At 34.0% G+C, this 24,053-nt stretch overlaps 1 protein-coding gene across 4 annotated transcripts in view; it reads left to right on the forward strand.

The window, feature by feature from the left end:
- The window catches only part of LOC136026265 (multiple PDZ domain protein-like), a 448,978-nt gene that overhangs the window by 398,073 nt on the left and 26,852 nt on the right, over nucleotides 1-24,053 (forward strand). For 3 of the 4 annotated variants that reach the window (XM_065702652.1, XM_065702653.1, XM_065702655.1), the window contains one exon: nucleotides 19,704-20,029. In XM_065702652.1, coding sequence (XP_065558724.1) covers nucleotides 19,704-20,029 — 326 coding nt within the window. The remainder of the gene's footprint in view (nucleotides 1-19,703; nucleotides 20,030-24,053) is intronic. The other variant, XM_065702654.1, reaches the window with a different exon arrangement.

Below are 24,053 nucleotides of genomic sequence, written 5' to 3' on the forward strand. Positions count from 1 at the left end.
TAGATATTGTCAGACAGCCCTTTTCCTCAAAATAATCCAAAGATCATATAGCATGGCTTTTGAGGTTGATACAAACCACCAGAGCCTAAGGGCGAGGACTGTAAGTTATGTCCTTGGGGCGTTTGATTTTCTTATAGAAAGGATGGTCGTACAAACTTTACAGGTGGCTCATTTGGTTAAAATTGGAAGTTCTAGTTCCTTTTTAAGGGCCAATAGTGATGGAGGTCAAATAGCCCCCTCCCCCTAATCTCCTGTGCTTTCACAAAATGTATATGATTGAAATTGTGCGGTGAAAATTTTGTTTAAAATAATCCTAAGAATATATTACAATGACTCCAAGGTTGGAACATCCCCCAGCGCCCTGGGGCAAGGGCTTTACGTTATGCCCTTGGGGCATATAAGGTTCTTATGGAATGGTTGGTCCTATTAAATTCAGACGCATCTCATTTGATTTTAAATTGGAAGCTATTGTGTCCTTTTTAAGAGTCAAAGTGATTTGAGAGACCCCACGCCCATCATTTTCCAAAACAAACAATTTTTTCACCATTGTTGAAAAGCCTAGTAATTATGTATTTGAGATGTCACCCCCCCCCCCCCGAATACTCATGGCGAGGGCTGCAATTTATGCAGTTTGTTTATTGTTTACGTATAATATATGTTATTGAGAAGAGGTATGCATATTTGACTTCTACTTTTGCAAAATTAGAAGGGCATTAAGATGAGTCTTTCACGGAATGTTGAGGGGACTTTTGAACTACATCATAACATGTTATGTGTATATGGATTGTCAAAAGGGTGTCCCTCAGGAATGACTGAGTATATTAATTTGGAATTTTCAGGAAAGGGAGATGATCTATTGACCAAATAGGCAATATTTGCACGCTACTACTACTACAACTACTGCTGCTTCAAGTGCTACCAAAAGTACTATTTCTGCTACAACTACTATCAATAAAACTAATTTTTCTATAGCGAGTACTACTAAGGCTGAGGATATTGAAAGCAATATCTGAGGAAACGTTGAGGGGAAATCTGAACTAGATCAAAACATACTATATGTATACAGATTGCTGATACGGTCGTATCAGCAATATTTTTGTAACGGCTTATCATACCAAGAGGAAAATTCAGGGCAACATGGGTGGGATGTTCAGTTGACCAAATGGCAAAATGTAACTGTTACTACCGTTATTAATACTGTTATTTATTCTTTGTCCATGTGGCACGGGCTCGATCCCAGGCGTAGGCAGTTATTTGGTTTGGGATGGAGGTCAGTGGCATAACTCTGTGAGCTCAGCTAGAGTCGACCCATCCCTAAATGGGTACCTGGAGAGATCTGGGGAAGGTAAGCAGGAAGAATGTGTGAAAGCACAGGACAGTTGGCCCCCAACTTCCTGGCTGAAGGGCCACAAACGGAGATCAGCACCGCCGGTTTGGACCTTAAGGGTCTAGTGCCGTCTTGCTTACTTTATTAATACTGCTGCTACTACTGTTACTACTAATAATTATACGCTATTACTGCTACTACTGTTCCTACTACTGCCACTACTACTATGATAGTAGTGAAATTAAGGCTACTTGTATGAAGGTGAAAATTTGACAGAATATTGAGGGGGAATTTGAACTAAATCAAAACAAACTATGCGCATGTAGATTGTCAGAAGGGCGTATCCTCAAGAATTGATTTGGGTATTTAGTTGAATCTTTCGGAGAATACTTAAAGGAGAAAACCAACTGACAACAAGGTAATATATGCTTGTCACTACTAACATTAATACAACTGCTACTTTTCCTTATGCTACTACTGCTACTACAACTGCTCAAACTACTGCTTCAATTGTAACAACTTACACATTTTAGAGTGTTAAGGTGAAAAGGGCGTCAAATGGGTGTCATAAGCGCACATTAACAATATATTTGAAACGGCTTAACTTGTCAAGGTAAAACTTCTGGGGCATCATGAAAGCGATGTTCAACTGACCAAAAGGCAATATGCACATGCTACTACCGCTAATAATACTCCTGCTACTACTGCTAATACAATACTAGCACTAAAACTACTTTTACTACCACCGAAACTACTGTGGTGATAGTAGTATTAAGTCTAGGAAGATAAAATTCGAGAGAATATTGATAGCAAATTCGAACGAAGAGATACTATGTGCATTTAGATTATCAAAAAACGGTATTTTACGAATTAGTTTGTGTACTAAGTTGGAACTCTCAGAGAATACTTAAAGGGGATGATCAATTGAACAAAAGGCAATATTTGCACACTACTACTAATACTACAGCTACTGTTGTAGTATTAGTAGTAGATGATCAATTGACCAAAAGGCAATATGTGCACACTACTGCTAATACTGCAGCTACTGCTGTAGTAACATTTACTAGTTCTACTACTACTATTACTTTTGCTCTAATTACCACTTGTATCGCAGCTACTTGTAAGGCTAAGGGCATTAAGATGAAAATTTCAAAGAGTATACGACTGTACCGGTTAAAAAGAGCAAATCGGCAATATCATAGCAATGGCTAATCGTATTAGGTTGAGCAGTTATACTACCGCTGTGACTACTATTACAACTATGCCTAAGGGTATGAAGGTGAAATTTTCAGTGAATATTTCTGAAAATTTCTTTTGTATGGATGACAACCTACCATCCGTATCCTGGTTGTCAAAAGGGCGTATCAGCAATATCTCAGGAGCAGTTTCGTAAGTGAAATTACAACTTACAACGCTTGTTGTGAGGGATCTTGCATTAGCCAAAAGACACCATTAGCATCATAATAATACTGCTTCTACTCCTACAACTACTACTACTACTGCTACTATTATTATTATTGCTATTACTACTACTGCTACTAAAGCTAAGACTACTACTATTAACTCTAATCCTACTGATACTTCTATAACTACTGGTTCTGCTAATACTACTAATAAATTAAGGGTTTTAAGGCAAAAATTTTGGGCGACATCGTAACTGTATTGAAATAAATCGAAACGCACTGTGCTCACATAGGTTGTCAAGAGGACGTATCAGCAATGCTTCAGGACCGGTTGATGGCGTTAAGTTAAGAATTTCATCGTGTATTGAAGGGGATGTTGAAAAAAAGGTGCATGTGCATACTGCTACTATGACTATTGCTACTACACAAGCTAAGCGTATTAAGGTGAAGCTTTCAAGGAATATTTAGGCGGACGCTGAACTAAATCAAAACGCAATATGATCGATAGGATGACAAAGCAATATCACAATAACGACTTACATTATTAAGTTAGACTATTCAGGGTAAGTTGTGACAGATTTTGAATTAGCCAGAACACACTATGTATATACTTCTAATGCTACTTCTGCGGCTACTGTGACTACTGACACTTAAGGGCAGTAAGTTGAAGTGTTTAGGGGGAGTTTCTATTAAACAAAAAAAGCTATACGCATGCAAGCATTAAAAGGGCATATAAGCTATATCATAGGCAGTGCTGCTCTATCACAGCAAGTAGTATCATTGACGTTTTAAATTTAGTTGGAAATTCAAAGTTCTAGTATCCGTTTTAGAGTGAAAAGTGATTGGAGGGCAATCAGACCTCCTCTTTAGCTCATACTTTTCCTAACACTTCTAATCAAATTTAATATAGCTATTTAGCTGTATCTCTTGGGCTATTGCAGGGGTCAGCCCTCCAAAGCTATGCAATTTACCCATTATGTTTAAAAACTAAATGTTGCCTTAAGATTAAATACAAATGCACTCTGTTAATGCTACTTCCCAATAAGGCATCTCAGCAGTATTCCAAGAACGACTGAGGGTACTATGTTCAAACTTTCGGGGCTACTTCTATTACTACTTCTGCTCTTAAAATTTGACCAAATCAAAATAGTGTAAGTGTATCCAAGCTGTCAAAGAATGTAGACTGATTTTTTGCGAATGGTAGTAAGTTTTCTATTTCAGATCAACTAGAGGAGGTATGAAACTAAATTAAACACTACTATCTGTGTTCATATTTTTAAAAGAGTGTATTTTGTTAAAAATTGCTGAAAAATTTTCTCCAGCATACAAATAGCAGGCCAAACTATAAAGTCTTAAAAAAACGAAAAGATTTTAATTATTATTTTCTTTCTCCCTGACAATACTGTCAGTCAACATAAAACGAACATTTTTCTTGAAATCAATGAGAAAAAAGTTTTTTAAAGAGAAGTAAAGAGCTCTGTTAAACCAAAAACGAGTAAAAATAAAATCAAATAATTTACCAAGCGGAAAACTACCACAAGTCAGCATCGATAAATAAATGAAACCCAAAACGAACAGAAATTAGAATAAACAACCAAGTCAAACTTAAAACGAGCAGGAATTAACACAAGTAGGACAAAAAACTCCTATGCCTACCCAAGGCCAGAACATAATTTGCACTTTACTGAAAAAAGTTTAAATGTTTTTACTTTTATAACTTTTAACAAATAAAATATTATTAACATTTTGATTAATAAATATCAGTATATGTATATTATACTGACAATGCACATTCATTTGTATGTTTTTCAGTGAAGTCTAAATCATGTTCTGGCCTTGGGAATGTATATGGGTTTTGATTCCTACTTCTGTTAATTTCTGCTCGTTTTAAGTTTGACTTGGTTATTTATTGTAATTTCTGTTCGTTTTGGGTTTCATATATATATATATATATATATATATATATATATATATATATATATATATATATATATATATATATATATATATATATATATATATATATATATATATATATATATATATATATATATATATATATATATATATATATATATATATATATATATATATATATACCTGTGTGTTAATCTTGTTTTTGGTAAATGACGACTTATACTTACTTACGATACGACTGCCTGTCCATGGATTATTCTTTATGGTTGATTGTGTATGGTTATAATAATTAATAATATTAATAATAGTTTATTTGTTACCCGCTTTTTTTGACAATTTAAGCGGAGTAAAAACGTTAAGGAAAGAAAAACAAAATAACACAAACAGTACAATCAATACAGTCTATAATCAAAGGGAGGTATGGACCCATGCGTTTATGCTGTTTGACGTATGTAATTGTATGGATGAGTAGGTTTAAGGCCTCATTCAAGTACTGATCTATATTAATTACTAATGTAGGAAAACAGTCTTCCTTTTCTCCTTCTGTCTTTTTTTATGTGTTTGTGCTGTTGCATTGGTGATTTCTTTTTTCATTATATAATTTTACTCCTCTACCGTTTGCTAAGCTGTTCTCAAAGGGATGATCAGCATGGCAATGTATGTTCAATCACACTTTGATTCTCTTGATCCCCATGTGCTGTCATGTCGATCCTTTCTTTGATAAAAAGGAAACTTAGCAAACAGCTTTTGTAAATTATCTCAGAACTGTGAAAATCATAGATACGATCTGTAGACATGGCATCAACGATATACAAAAAGACACACATTGATGGATACGATATAACAAGGAAATAGTACAGGTAAACAATAATATATATAGACTACTAAATACCTACTAAATAGATTTTGGAAATTTTTTCAGAAGCAGAAAAATATCAAATGCATGACAGCGACCATGTCAGGGGCGGATTCAGGGGGCCTTATTTGCATTCTTACATTTGCATTCCGTTCTTTTTTCTATATTTACTCTTTTTTTAAGTAAACTTGTCAATTTGATCAATTATTCATATATGATTTACCCAATTAACCACAAAAAGCAAAGCTTTCCTATGAATTTAAAGAGCAAAGTTGAAACTTAAAACGAACAAGAATTATTTATCTCCAGCCGGTTCAGTATTCATATCTGCAAAATTGGCATAAAAACCTTTGATTGCAGCGGAGATCTTTTACGTACAGGGAACTTTCCCCTATTTTACGAAAATGAAAACACATGTTGAAGATGGGAGTTTTTCTTTGTCTTAAACGTTCGGTAACACAGCTATAGCTATCTGTCTATTCACAATGACAGATTGAAAAGTAGCTTTGTAGCTAAAAATTTAAAATGGATAAAAATAAAAATGTGAACACGAGCATCGTCGGCTTAGTCAGAAACGGCATAGGCGAGCTAAGCCCCTATTCTTACTAGGGATAATCCCTGTCTAGAAAGACTCCACTTCAAGGGAATCGTACTTTGTGGTTAATTCCATAAAGAAATTGGGCGTTGGCCTTAATAGGACAGTAGGTAAGCTTGTTTATAAGAGACTTGCTTAGTTTTCTGTCGTCAAAATGGATTAAACATCCTTGGTTGTTATTTAATAACAATAACAATTTATAAATTACGGCCGTAATCTAAACCAGACCGTGTAAATTACGACCGAGATCCGGCCTACGTTGTATATAATAAATTATTTAATAGGTTTTCATTACCAAAAAAATCGGCGAGAAGAACAAATAAGTAAAGAGCTTAGTTATATTTCTAATCTCTTATAACAGTAGAAGAGTCCAGAAAGCGCTTTTGTTAGATTTTTGTTCAACATTTTATTAAAATGAAGATAATTTTGATCGTGACATCTTCAGAACTATTAAACATGCTTTCTTTTAAGGGTGCTAATTTTTTAGAATGCGTTGTAATCGATGCGTCAAAATTTCCGTTTGAATATCGTATCAAAATGCCTTTTTATAGTATATTTCACAAATTTCCACTTTGAACCCAATTTTTTAGAAGGCCATAATTTCTGAATATTGTATAATTTCTGAATTTATATATATACATATATAAATATATATATATATATATATATATATATATATATATATATATATATATTGAGAATTTAGAGTGGCGAAACCCTATATAGGCCAGTGTATTCTCCTGATGAGCTCTTATGTTGGGTGTTGCCTCTGAATTATTTGTCTATATTATTTTTTCTATTGTTTGGTAAATGACGACTTTATGGTTGATTGTGTGTGGCTATGCTGTTTGACCTATGTGATTGTATGGATGAGTAGGGTTGAGGCCTCATTCAAGTGCTGGTCTATATTAATCACTAATTTAGGAAAACAGTCTTCCTTTTCTCCTTCTGTCACTCTTCTTTTTTTTTCTTTTTTTTGTGTTTGTGCGGTTGCATTGGTGATTTCTCTTTTCATGATATATATATATATATATATATATATATATATATATATATATATATATATATATATATATAAAATAATAATAAGTTAATCTTCTAATAGTTATAAAAATTGTAATCTACTGTTAATTAGCCTTGGCCAGAGTTCTTTTTTAAAGCTTTAGTTTTATATCTCATTTTGGTCACTTTCTGATGTCGTTAAAATAAAATTGAGATTTGATACTTTTAACCCTCAAACTTTTGAAACAACCCACTTGTAGGCCGTTTAACGTTGGCAATATAAGCTGTTGGCCAGGAGTTTTAATTCACGAAAAGATGGGGAGGGGGGTATTTTTCAATATGTTGATGTTTTTTTTTTCGATTATGTATATGAAAATACTAACATAAAGGTTTTCAACGAAAATACCTAAAAAGGTAAAATCTAGTTTGGCTACTTTTTGCTATCTTGGAAAGGGGCAAGGTTAGGAAAATGAAACTTTCAGTAAAGAATCTAGGATCAAAAAAGTACTTTGGGAAGGTATTTCAAAGCTTCTATTTTAACCCTCTTCTGATTTCTAGGTCTTAAAAATTTGCCTATAAAATTTAACTGGTTGACCTATTTAAATTTTGACAACACAACATTTTACCTTGATTTTCAGTTATCAGATTCTTTTTCTCCATCAGTTTATCTTTCACTTTTGAAAATATAATTCTTGATTTTTGAATAGAATTTTAAGCCATATGAATGTTTTTTTCCTATATCTATGAAACGTATTTGCAGATCTTTGAAACCCCATAAATTTGGATTGAGCAAAGTTATTAAGGTGAAAACAGTTTATTTCTACTTTATTTAAGCAGAAGATCTATTTTGCAAGTTTTCACTTTTATAACACAAAGATTTTTAGAGGCCAGCAAAGGTCAGTGCCCTCTAGAGGGAGAAGGAATGGTGATAGGTTCTTCCAAATACCTTCCCTGGACATACTTTAGTCTGTTGCAAGTTCCATTTTCCCAACCTAACCCCTTTCCAAGATAGCAAAAGTAGTTAAGCTAGAATTTTACCCCTATAGACAATTCAAAAGATAGGGGCAAAATGTGGTGGGGGAGGGTAAAATTGACGCACACTGCTGTCCGTTATATTGATTTTGAAATGTTAATGATTTTCATATGTCAACTGAAATTTTAGAATAAGACATGGATGGCATTTTGTGTCAACAGAATGGCTTACCTCACAACCACTAAATGGCCGTTTGATGTCGATTGGCTGTTTTTGAGCTGTAATTTGTCCCTGTTGGTTTTTTTTTTTTTTTTTTTTTTATTAGGGAGGAGACTTAAATATAAGTATTATGTTTACCATCCCGATACGATTGATGTATCGGAACACTAAGTAGTAGATTGTAGATTGTGATTGTAGCCCTAACAAACCGAAAATCTACCGAACTCGGTTGATTGGATGGGGGCTATACCCCCCACCTCCTTCCTTCCAGATATTTGTCTAACTCGTAAATTGGTCTTTAAAATGCAGATTAAAAGGCTTATCTAATAATAATAACAGATCTCTGACTTGAAAACTGGTCTTATAAATGAAAGTTAAAAACCGTATCCCCCGCAGCAGTGGCAGACGTCGCAATAATTTGAATGATGCTTTGTTTACTTAATTCAAAAAGTTCTATCTTTCTAATAAACTTACAATTGAATATATATATATATATATATATATATATATATATATATATATATATATATATATATATATATATATATATATATATATATATATATATATATATAGCCAATTTAAATTCCAAAAGTTAGATGGCCCATTAAGTACATATAAAAAATCTATTAGTCTCCCTGCCCCTCCCAAACGTATATAATAACTCGTTTTCATGAAAATAGTAGCAAAACAGTAGTGTTTGGAAAGACAAGTACATACATTAGAATTGTATCCACTGTGCAATGTTGCCTTTGAAAGTTTTTGTTTTTTTCCTATATTCATATAGTTCACTTATTTTCAGTTTACCCTATAAAAGTTAGGTTTAACGTTATGACTATCCCACTTATTCATTTACTGGGACATATGTGACACAAATACATATTTGCAACATGTAAAGCAAACTTTTGTTCTTCAAATTTCACCATGCAGTTTTAGGCTTAGGACCCTTTGAGGGATCAGTATTATAAACCGCCATGGACAAAATGAGTTAGCACAAAAGCTATGCTACTTGGCAGTTTTCATGGCCAGGCAAATATTGTTGGCAGATTTTGAAATTTGTTTGCAGATTTTGCAGCTTTTAGATTTCTGTCAAATTCTGCTACTGGCAGTTTTGGAACTTTTTCCAAACCTGATCATAAATAAATCTTAAGTTACACATTTTAAACTTACATGATTTTACTATAGTGTATTACAGTTGCTGTAAACAAAGGTTGGTCATTACTCACCACTTATTGCCATAATCTGTTTGATACCTAGTACATATTAGACAAGGTAGGCTAATTTATTCTGAATTTTACCTCTAAACAGGGGACAGGTACCTCCTTGAGATTTTTTTTATGCCGAAGTCTGTTTCTTTTCCAACTGAATATCAGAAATCACTTATGTTTAATCACAAGTTGATATATCTTCTATATCTTAAATTGGTTACTTTTGGATGTTGATCAAGCAGAAAGTAATACTTGATTGTTTCTTATCAAGCCTATATCTCATGTATAAAAATTAAATTAGTCTTCATCCCCCTCCTCCCGAAAATACGATAACATATTTTCATCAAAATAATGGCAATCTTAAATTTTACGATATCAATTTATTCCTACTTAAAAGAGATAAGGATACCCACTTAACATTTGAAAGCTGTAATAAAAAGTCTTTTACGATTGTGTCTCTTCATAATGGCCTATTTTTACGATCTTTTTAAGTACCGAGGACAGTGAAAACGAAATCTGATGCTAAGTGGTAATTTACATAATTTTGTGCCTTTTTACAAATTTAAAATCACGAAAATTGTTGATTCAATTTTGATTTCTAATAGTAGCAGACGCCAATTTCAAAACAAAGAAACGTGGCTTAAAAAAAAAAAAATCGTACAAACGAAATCAGTTCTCATTGCCAGAATTTTGCTGCTTATTAAAATGAAAATTTTTACATGGCTATATGATAATCAAAAGCTTTTCGCGCCATATTTGCAACTGTGGTGTAGGGAATACAGAAACCAAGTCAAAATTAGCTATCAATATTTTTTTATTTTTCAAAAATCAAGATTTGTAAAAGTGGAGTGTTTTTACCAGAAAGAAAAGAGTTCCTAGGAGTAAAACTATTAAAAGATCTAAATCCAAACTGGCCTACCATAAAAAAAAATCTAAGAAGGGAATCTTGAAAACAGTGGATATATGGCCAGTAAGAAGAAACGGAAGAAGAACAAGAAATAAACTAATATTTTGACTTTTTACAACAGAGCGGTCTCAGTGTTGAAAAGGGAAGGAATTCAAACCAGAACAATTTTCAAAGTGGGAATAATCTAAAACCAAACGACAGTAAAGAGCAAAAATCCAAGCAATATATGCAACTACATTTCTATGTAAAAACTAAGAAGTATATATACGATCAGCGGATCAATGAGCTACTCCTCGCAACAACACAGACTGACTGAGACAACTGACACAACTGAGTTGCTTCTCAGTCTTGAGATCGTTTTTATTTTTCTTCTTATTGAGCTGTTGTTTTCAATATTTACTTCTGTGATTTACTAAGGTTATGCTTGTATTTTTTTTGCTCATATTCTCTGTGGCCTTGGTTATGATAAGTTTAGTAAAATATTGATGTCTCTGTAAGAACAAAATATCGCTTCTAGAAACCCATAAGTCTTTCTAAATATCATAATCAAATAACCCATTATCTAAATATCAATCATGAATTAAATTAAAGTTAGGTTGAACTGAAACAGGATTAAATGAATTGAACCAAAACTAAAACTTAAAATGCGACACAATGCTTTATTAATAAACACAATTATAACTGTTTATTTTATACTTCTATTGCGCTGATGAAAAACATACGTTTTTGTTGGCGTGCAGTAGTAAAAATTAACCATTTTCTAAACACACCATAAACTAACATAATAAATAACTAACAAAAAAAATGAAAAGAAATGCCACAAAAAAATTAAAAAAAAGAAGATCAATCTCCCCCACAATATTCCCTAAAAAAAAAAACTTCCAACAACCCTACTCCCTCACTACCACCCATCCACGCACTCTTCCCTACCACGCATCCACCCACTCCTCCTTACCCCCCCCCATCCAACCAGACTTCCCTGCCACCCATCCACCCACTCTTCCTTACCACCCTCAGCCAACCAGACCTCCTTCCACCCATCAACCAACCCCCCCCCCTTACCAACCAGACCTTCCTACCACCTCCTATATCCTCACAAATAAATACAAATTCAACCATTCTTTATTAAATAATCTTTTAACTTTTTCTTAAACTCTAGAAGATGCTTGGCCGCCCTGATGCTCACTGATAGAGAATTTCAGACTGCAACTCCATGAAACGGCAATCAAAATCCTTATCTTGTGCTACTCTTAAGGTCAATCACCAACTTATTGCTATTCCTCGTATCATATTCATGAATATCGCTGTTTGCACGGTTATTGTCACGAAAAACACCTGGGACTAAAGTATGCGCGCACTGGAAAACGAAAACTGCTGCTTTATAATCCCGCTGTTGGCCCACATTGAACAAATTTAAAGACTTTAAAAAAGCACCTTTTTTACTCATTCACATCCTTGACATACTTGCCTATGATCCGAACGGCATCGTTTTAAAGAATCTGGACTCTTGAAATAACTGTAAAAATTGCTGCTCCAAATCAGACAGCCATATGAAATATGTGGATAAGCAATTGAGTGATAAATCATTAGTTGAATCCGCTTTGGAAAGAAATACTTCAATTTACGAAGCATTCTAACTTCTCGGACAACTTTTGAATAAATAACATCATCTTGATGCTTCCATGAAAGGTTTGAATCTATGAGAAATCAATGAAGTATCGCAATATAATCAACTTGTTGAATAGGCTTTTCGGATAAAATAACTAGATCTCTAGCATCAACTGGCATGCCTACTGTGTAGAAAGTCATTAGAAATGACTTTTTCACGTTGACACACAGCAAGCTAAAATTCATAAAAACCTCTAACCAACTCAACGCATCGTTTTCTTTCAGCACAACCTCTTCGATCGATTTAGTATACACTGTCAAAACTGTATCATCGGCAAAGGTTGTTACACAGACATCTTGAAGATAAAAACGCATCGCATTTACGTACACAAGATAAAGTAAGGAACCTAAAACGGGACCTTGCGGAAGTCCACATTTTAGTCGATAAGAAGATGGAATCACATCATTAATTACTACACGCAGGGATCTTCCAAGGAGTTAACTTTCAAATCATCGCAAAGAAGTGCCGCGAATTCCCAGACACTTGAGTCGGTCGTATAAAATCGTGAAATCTACAGTATCAAATCGAATTAAGTTGAAGTTAAAATCTAATAAGAATTAAATAAAATCAGAACATAAACTAAAATTTAAAATTAAGTTAAAATCAAGTCTTCAAGTCATTAAAAATTAAGCCTTTGAAATTTTTATGAGAAAAAAAATATCGTTCCTAGAAGTACAGATTAGGTTTGCAAATTTCTTTATTCTTTGTCTGCATGGTTGCTAGGTTATCTTGGATATATATAAAGTTGGGTGCTCTATTCAAAACAAATATATTTTATGGGGAGTAAGACTTTTTGTTGCTATATACATTATCTGAACTGTTGTCACCTTTATTGGGTCAGTAGCCCAAAGAAGCAAAAATGGTTTGCTCAGCTTAGCTAAATCAGGTTATTTTTGGATCATTTTACCTTCTTTTTACTATTTGTTGAACTTGTACCTAACTTTTTTTGTTTATCAATATATTTTTTGTCGGTTTTTTATTAAGTTTATTAACCTAATTCAATTTTTAGGAACCCAATTTGTAAAAACTAGTTCAACCTGACACCACAGCTTTTATATAGCTAAATAGCACCACAGCTTTTGATAGCTAAATTTGAATATTTTTTATATCTAATAATTAAGTTGAGACTGGAATAAAATAAAATTTCATTAAAATTAACTAAGATTAAAATTAAATCAAAACTAAAAATTAAATCAAAACTAAAAATTAAATTTAAATTGAATTAAATCAAAATTAAGACTTGAATTCTTTAATAATTTATTCTTTACATTAGTCTTTAAGTCTAAAATCCAAGTCTTTTGCCGAGCCGTCATTAAGGACTTTCTGACTAACAGATTTTTAAGTTTTCTCTGTGAAGATAAAAACTGTAAAATGTGTCTTAAAAGTGAATTCTCTATAACTATTTATGCTTCAAATAAAGATAACAAATATAAGGGGGGGGGGAGGGTCGAGAAAAATGTAGACTGTTGCAACCAATGTTATCTACGGAAAATATAAGGTGCAATTTTATAAATATAAAAACTCAAAAACAAAGGGGGAAAGCGTGAGAAATCGGAATTAAAAAAAAATCAGATGGCGTTGAAAAGACCAAGCAGGAAGAGTATGATTATCAAACAACATCTTAAATTTGTCATATCTTAACAGAACTTGCGAACTGCACGCACTCTCTGTATAATGAGAAATATATGATTGCCGTCAGGCACATAAAAAATGAAACAACCTCTTGTGAATATCAGAAACATACTAACGGTTCAGGTTAGGTTGTTGTCTTTTTAAAGACGCTTGCTACCTGCTTATAACGTAGTGTCTGTTTTCAAGTAAATCATTGATTGAGAATTATCGCAGTGCCAATAATATGAAGGAAGATAGCTAAGTGATCCAAAGCAGGAGTGTCAATTGAGAGTAGAATTCCCCCTGCTTTTGATTGTCAAAAAAAGCTTTTTTAATATTCATTGGAAAAAAAATGGAAAAAATACAATTGCCCTTTCTAAATTTTGAAAAATACTTTAGCATTTACAAAAAGCTGAACAAATTCTTTCTTTTCCTCCTCCCTTCCTACATTTTTATTAATGAACACCCCTGATCAGGGCCATTCCTATTTATTTATTTTCTTTTTGGGGGGGGGGATGCAAAACTTTTTTAGAAACGCATAAAAATTTGTTTATATTCATTTTTGTTACATTTTTACGAGTTGGACAGGAATTTCTCGAGGGGGGTCAAACCCTTAACCCCCCTCCATAATACGGCCTTGCCCCTCATGCGGATCTCGTATATGGCACAGTAAAGTGACTTAAAATTGATCGCTCATTTACCAACAAGCGGAATTCAGAACCTTTCCTCTTTGGGAAGAAGGTTTTAACCATGTAGTTTTAGAGCTTCACGCGTTTCAATAAACATTAGCCCAGTGTCAGTTCATTTGTGTCATCATAGTTTTTTTGGGAAGGGTAGAAGTTGTCCTAAATGAGGATAGAGCTGTCAACAGACAATGGCTGGTCACTGTTTTAAGCTTGAATGATATGAATCATTTATAATGGAAATAGTTCTTGAGTTGATGGGACGTATTGCTTGCTTTTTCTTTCAAGAAAGTCTCATGAACTAAATTAGAGCTTCCCTAGCTCCATTTAAGAGGATAGATTTCTTCTGATCCCCACCCTTGTCATTCATAAATTGAAAAAGTTCGTGAGTTGATCCGACTCATTGCTTCCTTTTCCTTTCGAGAGAAAGCTTCTGGAGTTAAAAACTAGAGTTTCCTAGCTTCAATTAAGACGATAGATGCCTGCCGATCGCCACCCTTGTTGCTCGCAGGGATAGTGTAAGTAGGAGATTGAAAGTTTGCTGTCTTCTTAGTGGGAGATGGACCATTAAAAAGTCCCAGGATTAGACACAAGATGGGTAAAAAATGGGATTTTTTGTTTCCTGATGGATTTAAAACTTTAGGTCTTGGGCTCATTTTATTAATCCTTAATCTCTTACTGGAGAAATGTACATGGCTCTAGTGCCTGATTGAATTTCTTTTTCTTGAACAGTAGTTTCTGGTAATTGATTGAAGGTTTCTTTTTCTCATCTATTTCTTCTTATTTTGTGTAATATCAAATGTACATTGAATTTATATTGTTGGCCAAACAAGAGGAAAAAATGGCAATCTTTTTTCCCTGTCTGATTTTTGTATTCTACATTACTAATACCTTAATGTCTTCTTTTAAATTTGTGCCCCTGTTTTCATTTTGTGTTTAGTTGTTGACATTATTCTTCATTAGTAATGTTATAGTATCATTAAGGACACCCATAGAAGAGAGTAGTGTAGGGGCTATGGATCCGACAAGCCAGGTATCCCTTCTAATCCCAGTCCCGACATTTTTTTTAAAAACTTTTTCAAGATGCAGGTGTCTGTTACATCATAGGGAAATATTTTCTGAGCGACGCATGTGTTAATTTTTAAAAAAACCTCTGAGACCCTGTCAAATCTATTTTTCCTTGGATGTTACTTCATAGGGTTTGGGGTGTTACGTATTAGGGAATGTCGGAGTCCGCTAGTTAAGCACGGGGGGTATTGAGACATGTTTCCTCAAGATGTTTTTCAAGGCGTTTCAAGACGTTATTTAAGACATTTTTCTTCAAGATGGTTTTCTTCAAGACGTTTTTTTTACATTCTCTACAAGACGTTCTTTAGACATTTTCGTCAAGACGTTTCAAGATTTCTTTAGTTCTTACTTAATAGGGAATGTTTACTTATGTTAAGGATGACGCATTCACATGTGACTTGTTTTTTTCAGCGCCCCATGGGGAACCCCCGCTTGTAGCTGAGGAGGACACATGTAGGATGTTAGGTAATATCGATGTACACTTAGGGTGTTACATAATACTTTAAGAGATTTTTTTCTTTTAAGGCATTTTTCTCAGGGAACATTTATCATTAATAGATTTTTTATCCACATTAGGATTGAAGGGGATTCCCCGTCAATAGAATGGAGTGCCAACTAGTTGGACCATGAGAGCCTTTCTAATACTATGATTTGGGTAATACACTTTAAATGATAACCTACTGCAGGCGAGGAGAACCCTTGTTTGCGCATACTAGAATGATTATATGAATTGCATGTCGCCATGTGCCTACCATAATTGACATACAGAGGGGGGGGGAATTGATTACTAGAATCGGGGAGCGCTTGGTATGTACCTGCATATCAAGTGATACTTTTAGAGAGTGTTATCAGATAGTATTGTGGTTTACTCATAGCGTTTTTTTAAGCAATAGAGCCTGCTACACTATTAGAAATAGAATTTGCTATCAGGGATGAAATAAAGGCCAGAGAGGCTACAATATGCTTAAATTACGTAAACGATTACCTATCGAAGTTTTACCCTAAAACAAGAAGTGTGAATGACACAGACTTTTGTGCATACAAATTTTATTAATAAAAACAAATTTACAAGGCATTACTAAAACACAGAAAAAGTAGTTAAGGTATAACAAACAAAAAACAAAAAATGAAAAGCTTATAAAATATAAACACAAAGAACCACGAATTAAAGCAAGATGAGAGTCCTTGCAACCAGTTCCATAGGGGAGGGTCGATATTAGAGGTAAATTTAATACATATCAAGATCTTTTTCTGAGAGCTTCCAATGTAAATGCTGCGTTTCTTTGAGCCAAGGCTATGCATAGTCACGCCACCGTGCCAATTTGTGGCTAGCCCACCCTAGCAAGCAAAGCCAGAGGGGGAAGATTGTTATTAAAAGTAAACTTAAGCCGTATTGAGGTAATTCCGAGATATCTTAGTTAAAATGCCTCGTTTCTATTACACTACCGGATGCGCTTGCCTGTTACATTCCATTAATTTCAATCTTGATACTAACAAAATCATTTTTTTTAAACGAAACATGCAAAAGAACAAAAAAAAATTGCATTCAGTTATTTCTGAGAGGTTGTAATGAAAATTCCACGTTTCTTTGAGCCAAGGCTATGCATATTCACGCCACCATGACAATATGTGGCTAGCCCAACCTAGCAAGTAATTTCAGAGGGGAGGGTTTTTATTAGAGGTAAATTTATGTGGTATTAAGAGGTATATCCGAGAGGTCTTAGTGAAAATGCCTCGTTTCTATTGCACTACTGGATGCACCTGTCTGTTACATAATTTGAATCTTGATAATAACAAAATCACAGTTTGAAAAAGGAAACATGTAAAAGAACAAAAAAGACACATATTTTGCATTCAGTTATTTCTGAGAGGTTTTAATGAAAATTCCACTTATCTTTGAACCAAGGCTAGGCATATTTACGCCACCGTGATAATATGTTGCTAGTCCACCCTAGAAAGTAATTCCAGAGGTGGAGGGCTGTTATTAGAGTAAATTTAATCCATATTAAGAGGTATTTACGAGAGGTCAGTGAAAGTGCCTGGTTTTTATTGCACTATCGGATGCGCCTGTCTGTTACATTCCATGAATTTAAATTTCGATACTAACAAAATCACATTTTGAAAAATGATACATGCAAACGAACAAAATACCAGATTTTGCATTCGGTTATTTCTGCGAGGTTTCAATGAAAATGCCACGTTTCATTGAGCCAAGGCTATGCATATTGACGCCTCCATGAGAATATGTGGCTAGCCCACCCTAGCAAGCGATTCCAGAGGAGGAGGGTCGTTATTAGAGGTAGGTTTAATCCATATTAAGAGGTATTTCCGAGAGATCTTAGTGAAAATGCCTCGTTTCTATTGCACTATCGGATCTGCCTGTCTGTTACATTCAATTCATTTAAAAGTTGATACTAACAAAATCACATTTTGAAAAAATTAAACATGCAAACGACAAAAAAAGAGACAGGTTTTTGCATTCGGTTATTTCTGAGAGATTTTAGTGAAAATGCTACGTTTCATTGAGCCAAGGCTATGCATATTCACGCCACCGTGATAGTACGTGGCTAGGCCACCCTAGCAAGTAATTACAGAGGGAGGACTGTTATTAGGGACAAATTTAAAGCATATTAAGAGTTATTTCTGACGGCTTTTAATAGAAAGAATCTGGTTTCTTTATCTTAAAGAAGTCTTGAAATGTCTTGAAACGTCTTGAAGAAAAATGTCTTAAAAACGTCTAGGAATGTCTTGAAACGTCTGGAAAAACATCTTGAAGAAAAATTTCTTAATAAAACTCCCCCTGCTTGACTAGCGGACTCTAAAATTCCATCCAAGGAAATCCTGATTTGGTGGGGTTTCATAGGTTTTCAAAGATGTAACACATGCATCGTTTAGAAAACATTTCCCTGTGATGTAACAAACACCTGCGTCTTGAAGAAGTCTTAAAAAATAATCCCAGGACTGGGATTCGAAGGTATACCTAGCTTGTCGGATCCATAATCCCTGCACTAATGAAGAGGTGAAACCTTTTAAAAGTTTGTTTTTAAATGTCCTTTTTTGCCATGAAATTGTCTAATTTTTTACCACCAGTGACAAAATTATCCATTTTCGCCACTTTCTTCAAATAGAAAGGAATTGTGTCAGTCAGTTTTTTCTTTCCTGGCGCCACAGGACTTTTGCATTAGCCCCGCCCCCATCAATTTTGAAAAATGCATTTTTGCAGCCACCCACCCTTCATTTTCGTGTATTGACGCCACTGGTCTGGTTTAACCTTGTGTCTATTTATACCAGAAAAATTGTCTTATTCTTTAAATTTTTCTGTTGACTGTCGTAATATTAAAACGTTTTTAGGACAGTGCCACATTTTCTTCAGGGTTGCCACGTCAAACCTTGAAAATAAATAAGCAGAATTGATTTGTAAAAGACAGCGCTTTTTGTCCGCAAAAATTTGGACGTTAATCTGCTGGTCCTTAAAGACAAGTACGCCTTCAAGGAATTCTGAACCTCTTTAAACTCTTTGGCCATTTGTTTTTACCTTCTTTTTCCTGATTTTCAACCACATTTTTTTTGGAGGGGAGGGGGTCCGCTACTTCTAAAACGGCATAACTCCGCTTGGTGATCTCACATATGGTGGAATCAAGGCTCGGAGCGAATACTTCCTATGTCGTAACCTATCTAGGTCGTTTTTCACACCAACAAAAAAACTAACGGTTATCTTATTACAAACAATCTTATTAAACGAACAAATAACCACCGAACGAAGCTTGGTCCCCGGCATGCAAATCAAACAGACTCAAATGGAATATTTTATCCTAAAAATTCGGAATCAATTAATTTGTTGACAAACAAATTTTATTCTGAAACTCCTCCTACTTATGTTCAAAGCTTTAAATCTTCAAGGCGTCTCTAATTTCAATCAGCAGACGATTTATAGAAAATGTTAAGGGGGCTGGGAGGGGAAAAATGAATTTTCCCAAAGTCATAACTTATTTAGATTTTGTTTTTTTTCAAATGGCAATTGGTTCTTTGCCAATTTTCAGGGAAACTTATAGTACGATTTTCGAGAAAATGTTACTTTATACTAATCTTCTAAAAAGATAGATTAGTATTGTTATTAACGCAGCATATCGAAAACTTCTGCTCTTATGTCCTGTATACTACCTATATATATATATATATATATATATATATATATATATATATATATATATATATATATATATATATATATATATTAATTCGCTTAATCTGACTATTCTTTTCAGAAGTGCCTCCTAAGCCCGTAGTTGCTCCAAAGCCTCAAATATCTCGGAGTCAAACTTCTCCCGCTAGTGATTTCAAGCAGAGGAGTGACTACCCTCAACAGGAAACTGTGCACCCCCGTAGTGGGAGCCCTTTAGGGAAAACTACACTTAGGACTCATGGTGGTCCCAAAAAGCCTAATACTATAGCACAAATTATATCTACAGAAGAACCTCCACAAGATCCAGCGACATGTGAAATTAAACCTGGAGCAGAAACGACAATTGAAATTAATAAGGACAAACTTGGACTTGGGCTGAGCATTGTAGGTGGATCGGACACTTTATTGGTAAGATTTTATTTCCATGGTATATACCTTATAGGCTATATGCATAGGCTACTTAAGTTACTATGGACAGCGTAAATATAATTTGATTGTTTTAACTGGTCAAGTTGGAATTTGCACAACTATTGATATCTATAAAAAAAAGATTGGGAAAATAGCGAGTTCAGTTTTTTATAGTAAAATTAAATAAAAAAAAGTTTTGTTTCAACTGAAAGTAAGAAACAACAATAAAACTAAAATGAACAGAAATTACGGGTGTCAGGTCAGGGGGTTCGCCCCCTCGTCAATATCTCGCTCATTATGCTAAAGTTTGAATTTTGTTCCAATTCTTTAAGAATGACCCCTAAATCACAAAGGCTAGAATAAATAGCTCTTTTGAAAGTGCTAAAAATACTTTAGCGTAAAGAGCGATGTATTGACGAGGGGAAAAATCCCCTCATATACGTACTAATTTCTGTTTGTTTTAAGTTTTGATGTAGCTCCTTACTTTCAGTTGAAATAACTTTTTTTTTATTTAATTTCTGATGGTTTTTTTAAATAATGCTGGGAAAACCTTCGCTTCATGAAAAATTCCCTTCCCCCATGAAAGATTTCTCCATGGAAAGATCATCCCACGCAATCCTCTCCCCCCGAACCCAAAACTTCTGGAAAAAAAATACAAAATTCCATATTTTTTAGATAGGACCTTGAAACCTCTTCAGGTTTTTTGATACGGCGAATCTAATTGGGTGATTTCATTAAGATTCTATGACTCTTAGGGGGTGTTTCTCACTTTTTTGAAGATAGATAAATTTCTCAGGAATTGCAAAACTTATATATTTAAAGTATACATTTTGATACATTTTGATGTATCTATTGGTATCAAAATTCCGTTTTTTAGAGTTTGGGTTTCTATTGAGCCGGGTTGTTCTTTACTTACAGTTCGTTACCACGATATTTTTGGAAGACCTCTATATTCAGTTATGCAGTTTTTGATTGTTGCTGGGAATAGGTGTGAAAAAATGAAACGTGGGTGAACAATCAGCAAAAAATCCCTGAAAAAGGTATTCCACCAAATAGTTTAGGAAGCCTTAGCTTTTTCGAAGGTGCACCTGTCCTTGTGAATCAAAATACTTTTATATTTGAATTTGGACGAAAAGCGTTGTCAAATTCAACGAACTGGTTTTGCTCATTTGTTTTCATGGTACAAAGTGGCAATACTGACGAAATTATGATACTGCTCTAAAAACCTCATAATATTTAAATAATTAAAAGGAAGATATCTGGAAAATAAGGGTATAAATGGACGTGAGATTGGCCAAAAGAGTAAAATGTTTTGTTTATTCTGTTGGAGATGTTCATTTTAATTCACAATTTCATTTGATTTGGTCAAATTACTAATTTTTGATTTTTATCGAGACATATTACTTGTGTCATTTCGCAACCGGTTTTATCTCATTTTATTTCGTACAGATACATAGCTGAAAATATCCAAACGATATTATTATTGATAAACACTTATAAAAGACTTAAAACTGATAAAAGACCTTAAAATCGTTTATTTGGAAGCCACTATTTCAAAGGGTAGTCCTATTAAATGGACGAGTCCGGGGAAGTACCCAGGGTGATGCCTTTGGCCAGTATCCAAAATCATAACATTTTTCGGGTTTTTGGGCACTTTTTATTCAAATTATCAAATAAGAAGTGTTTCTTGCACCATTTGAGCCCTACCTCACCCGAAAATAATTCCTGCAGATGTGCCTGGATGGATCGATCATTTTGCATTAACCCTATCAAACTTTTTATTCCATCTTCATTCCTCAGCATTCCCCCTCCCTTCTCCTTCTCTCTACCTATTGAAAACTCCTTTAAAAAGTAATAAAATGTCCACAAAAAGTAAAACATTTTTCCCTGACCAAGTATCTCAACATGTCTAACCTGAAAAATTATTTCACAGTGACAGGAAAGATGTTGGACTATTAACGATCAATTAGTTTAATTATATTTAACTTTATATATATATATATATATATATATATATATATATATATATATATATATATATATATATATATATATATATATATATATATATATATATATATATTAATTGGTCTATATATATATATATATATATATATATATATATATATATATATATATATATATATATATATATATATTAATCTAGAAAAAGCGTAGCTGATCTTCCTTTATTTTAACTCTCCTCAAAAATTAGACCGTCCGCTTAATACGAATCACGCTTTAATTATATAAAGGTAAACACAGTCAAAACCTTTGGAGTATTTCAGTCACGAAGGAGGGAGTATAGTTTTGTAGCTTGTTATAGCTTGCTCTAAATTTCGCGTTCTCGCAGATCTTGAACTTGATTTTCAAGAATATAACTATTGGCAGGGGGGGTCCTGAAACAATTTTGAATTAGTATATCTTGTCTTTCCCATCCTGGATGGGATAAGAATTTAGACATTTTATTGCTAGTTTCCCTTTCATTCCCATAATTATATTTTTAATGTCAGCCGCAGAATCCCTAAGTATCCCCCCTAAAAAATATATTTGAGTCCTCACAATTTTTTCACATTTTGTACCCATGTTTTCCCGCACAGAAAGCATGATGAGTTTGCCTCAAGAATGATTTATTCACTATCTTCATTCCCATCGACAGGAAGTAAGTAGGACTAGCACAACAATTGCTTGATTTCATTCCAACTTTAAAAAATTCAATACCCCCTGCCAAAATATTTTCCAGTTTTCACAAACTTTTGCTGTTTTGTACTCTTGTTCTCATGAATGTTTTCTGTTTCGTACCCTTGCTGACCAGCATAAAAATATAGATGATCTTTAACTAAGTATCACAATAAGTTTGCCTTGAAAATAATGTATTATTAGTATTCGTTCCTATCGACATGGAAGAAATCTGACTAACACAATAATCGATTGAATCCTTTTCAACTTTGAAGAAGCACTATAAATCTTCCTGAATTTTGGATTTCTTCCAGCATTAGACAAGTTTGACCCGAAATCGCTATATATGGAGACATCTTTATTGCTTTAAGGTATCCCTATGAAAAAAAAACCATTTTGTGACAAGCCTACAGCTGGAACTTACATGAAAAAGACAAGATACTTGTCTTTCCATCGGATTAAATAGTCTCAGATCTATCAAACAGTTCGTGGTAACGAACTGTAGTAAGGAGCGACCCGGCTCAATAGTAACCAAAACTCTAAAAAATTGAACTTTGATATCAATATCCACATCAAAAGAATCGCATTTTAATGCTGATTTTAAATATATAGGTTTCATCAAGTTTAGTCTTACCCATCAAAAGTTACGAGCCTGAGAAAATTTGCCTTATTTAGGAAAATAGGGGGAAACACCCCCTAAAAGTCGTAGGATCTTAACGAAAATGACACCATCAGATTCAGCGTATCAGAGAACCCTACTGTAGAAGTTTCAAGCTCCTATCTACAAAAATGTGGAATTTTGTATTTTTTGCCAGAAGACAAATCACGGGTGCGTGTTTATTTGTTTGTTTGTTTTTTTTTTGTTTTTTTTTCTTTTCCCCAGGGGTCATCGTATCGACCAAGTGGTCCTAGAATGTCGCAAGAGGGCTCATTCTAACGGAAATGAAAAGTTCTAGTGCCCTTTTTAAGTGACCAAAAAAATTGGAGGGCATCTAGGCCCCCTCCCACGCTCATTTTTTTCCCAAAGTCAACGGATCAAAATTTTGAGATAGCCATTTTGTTCAGCATAGTCGAAAACCATAATAACTATGTCTTTGGGAATGACTTACTCCCCCACAATCCCTGGGGGAGGGGCTGCAAGTTACAAACTTTGACCAGTGTTTACATATAGTAATGGTTATTAGGAAGTGTACAGACGTTTTCAGGGGGATTTTATTTTGTTTGGGGGTGGGGCTGAGGAGAGGGGACTATTTTGGAGGATCTTTCCTTGGAGGAATCTGTCATGGGGGAAGAAAAATTTAATGAAAAGGGCACAGGATTCTCTAGCATTACTATAAGAAAACAA

This window comes from Artemia franciscana, chromosome 4 (assembly GCF_032884065.1).
Source record: "Artemia franciscana chromosome 4, ASM3288406v1, whole genome shotgun sequence".
NCBI lineage: Eukaryota > Metazoa > Arthropoda > Branchiopoda > Anostraca > Artemiidae > Artemia > Artemia franciscana.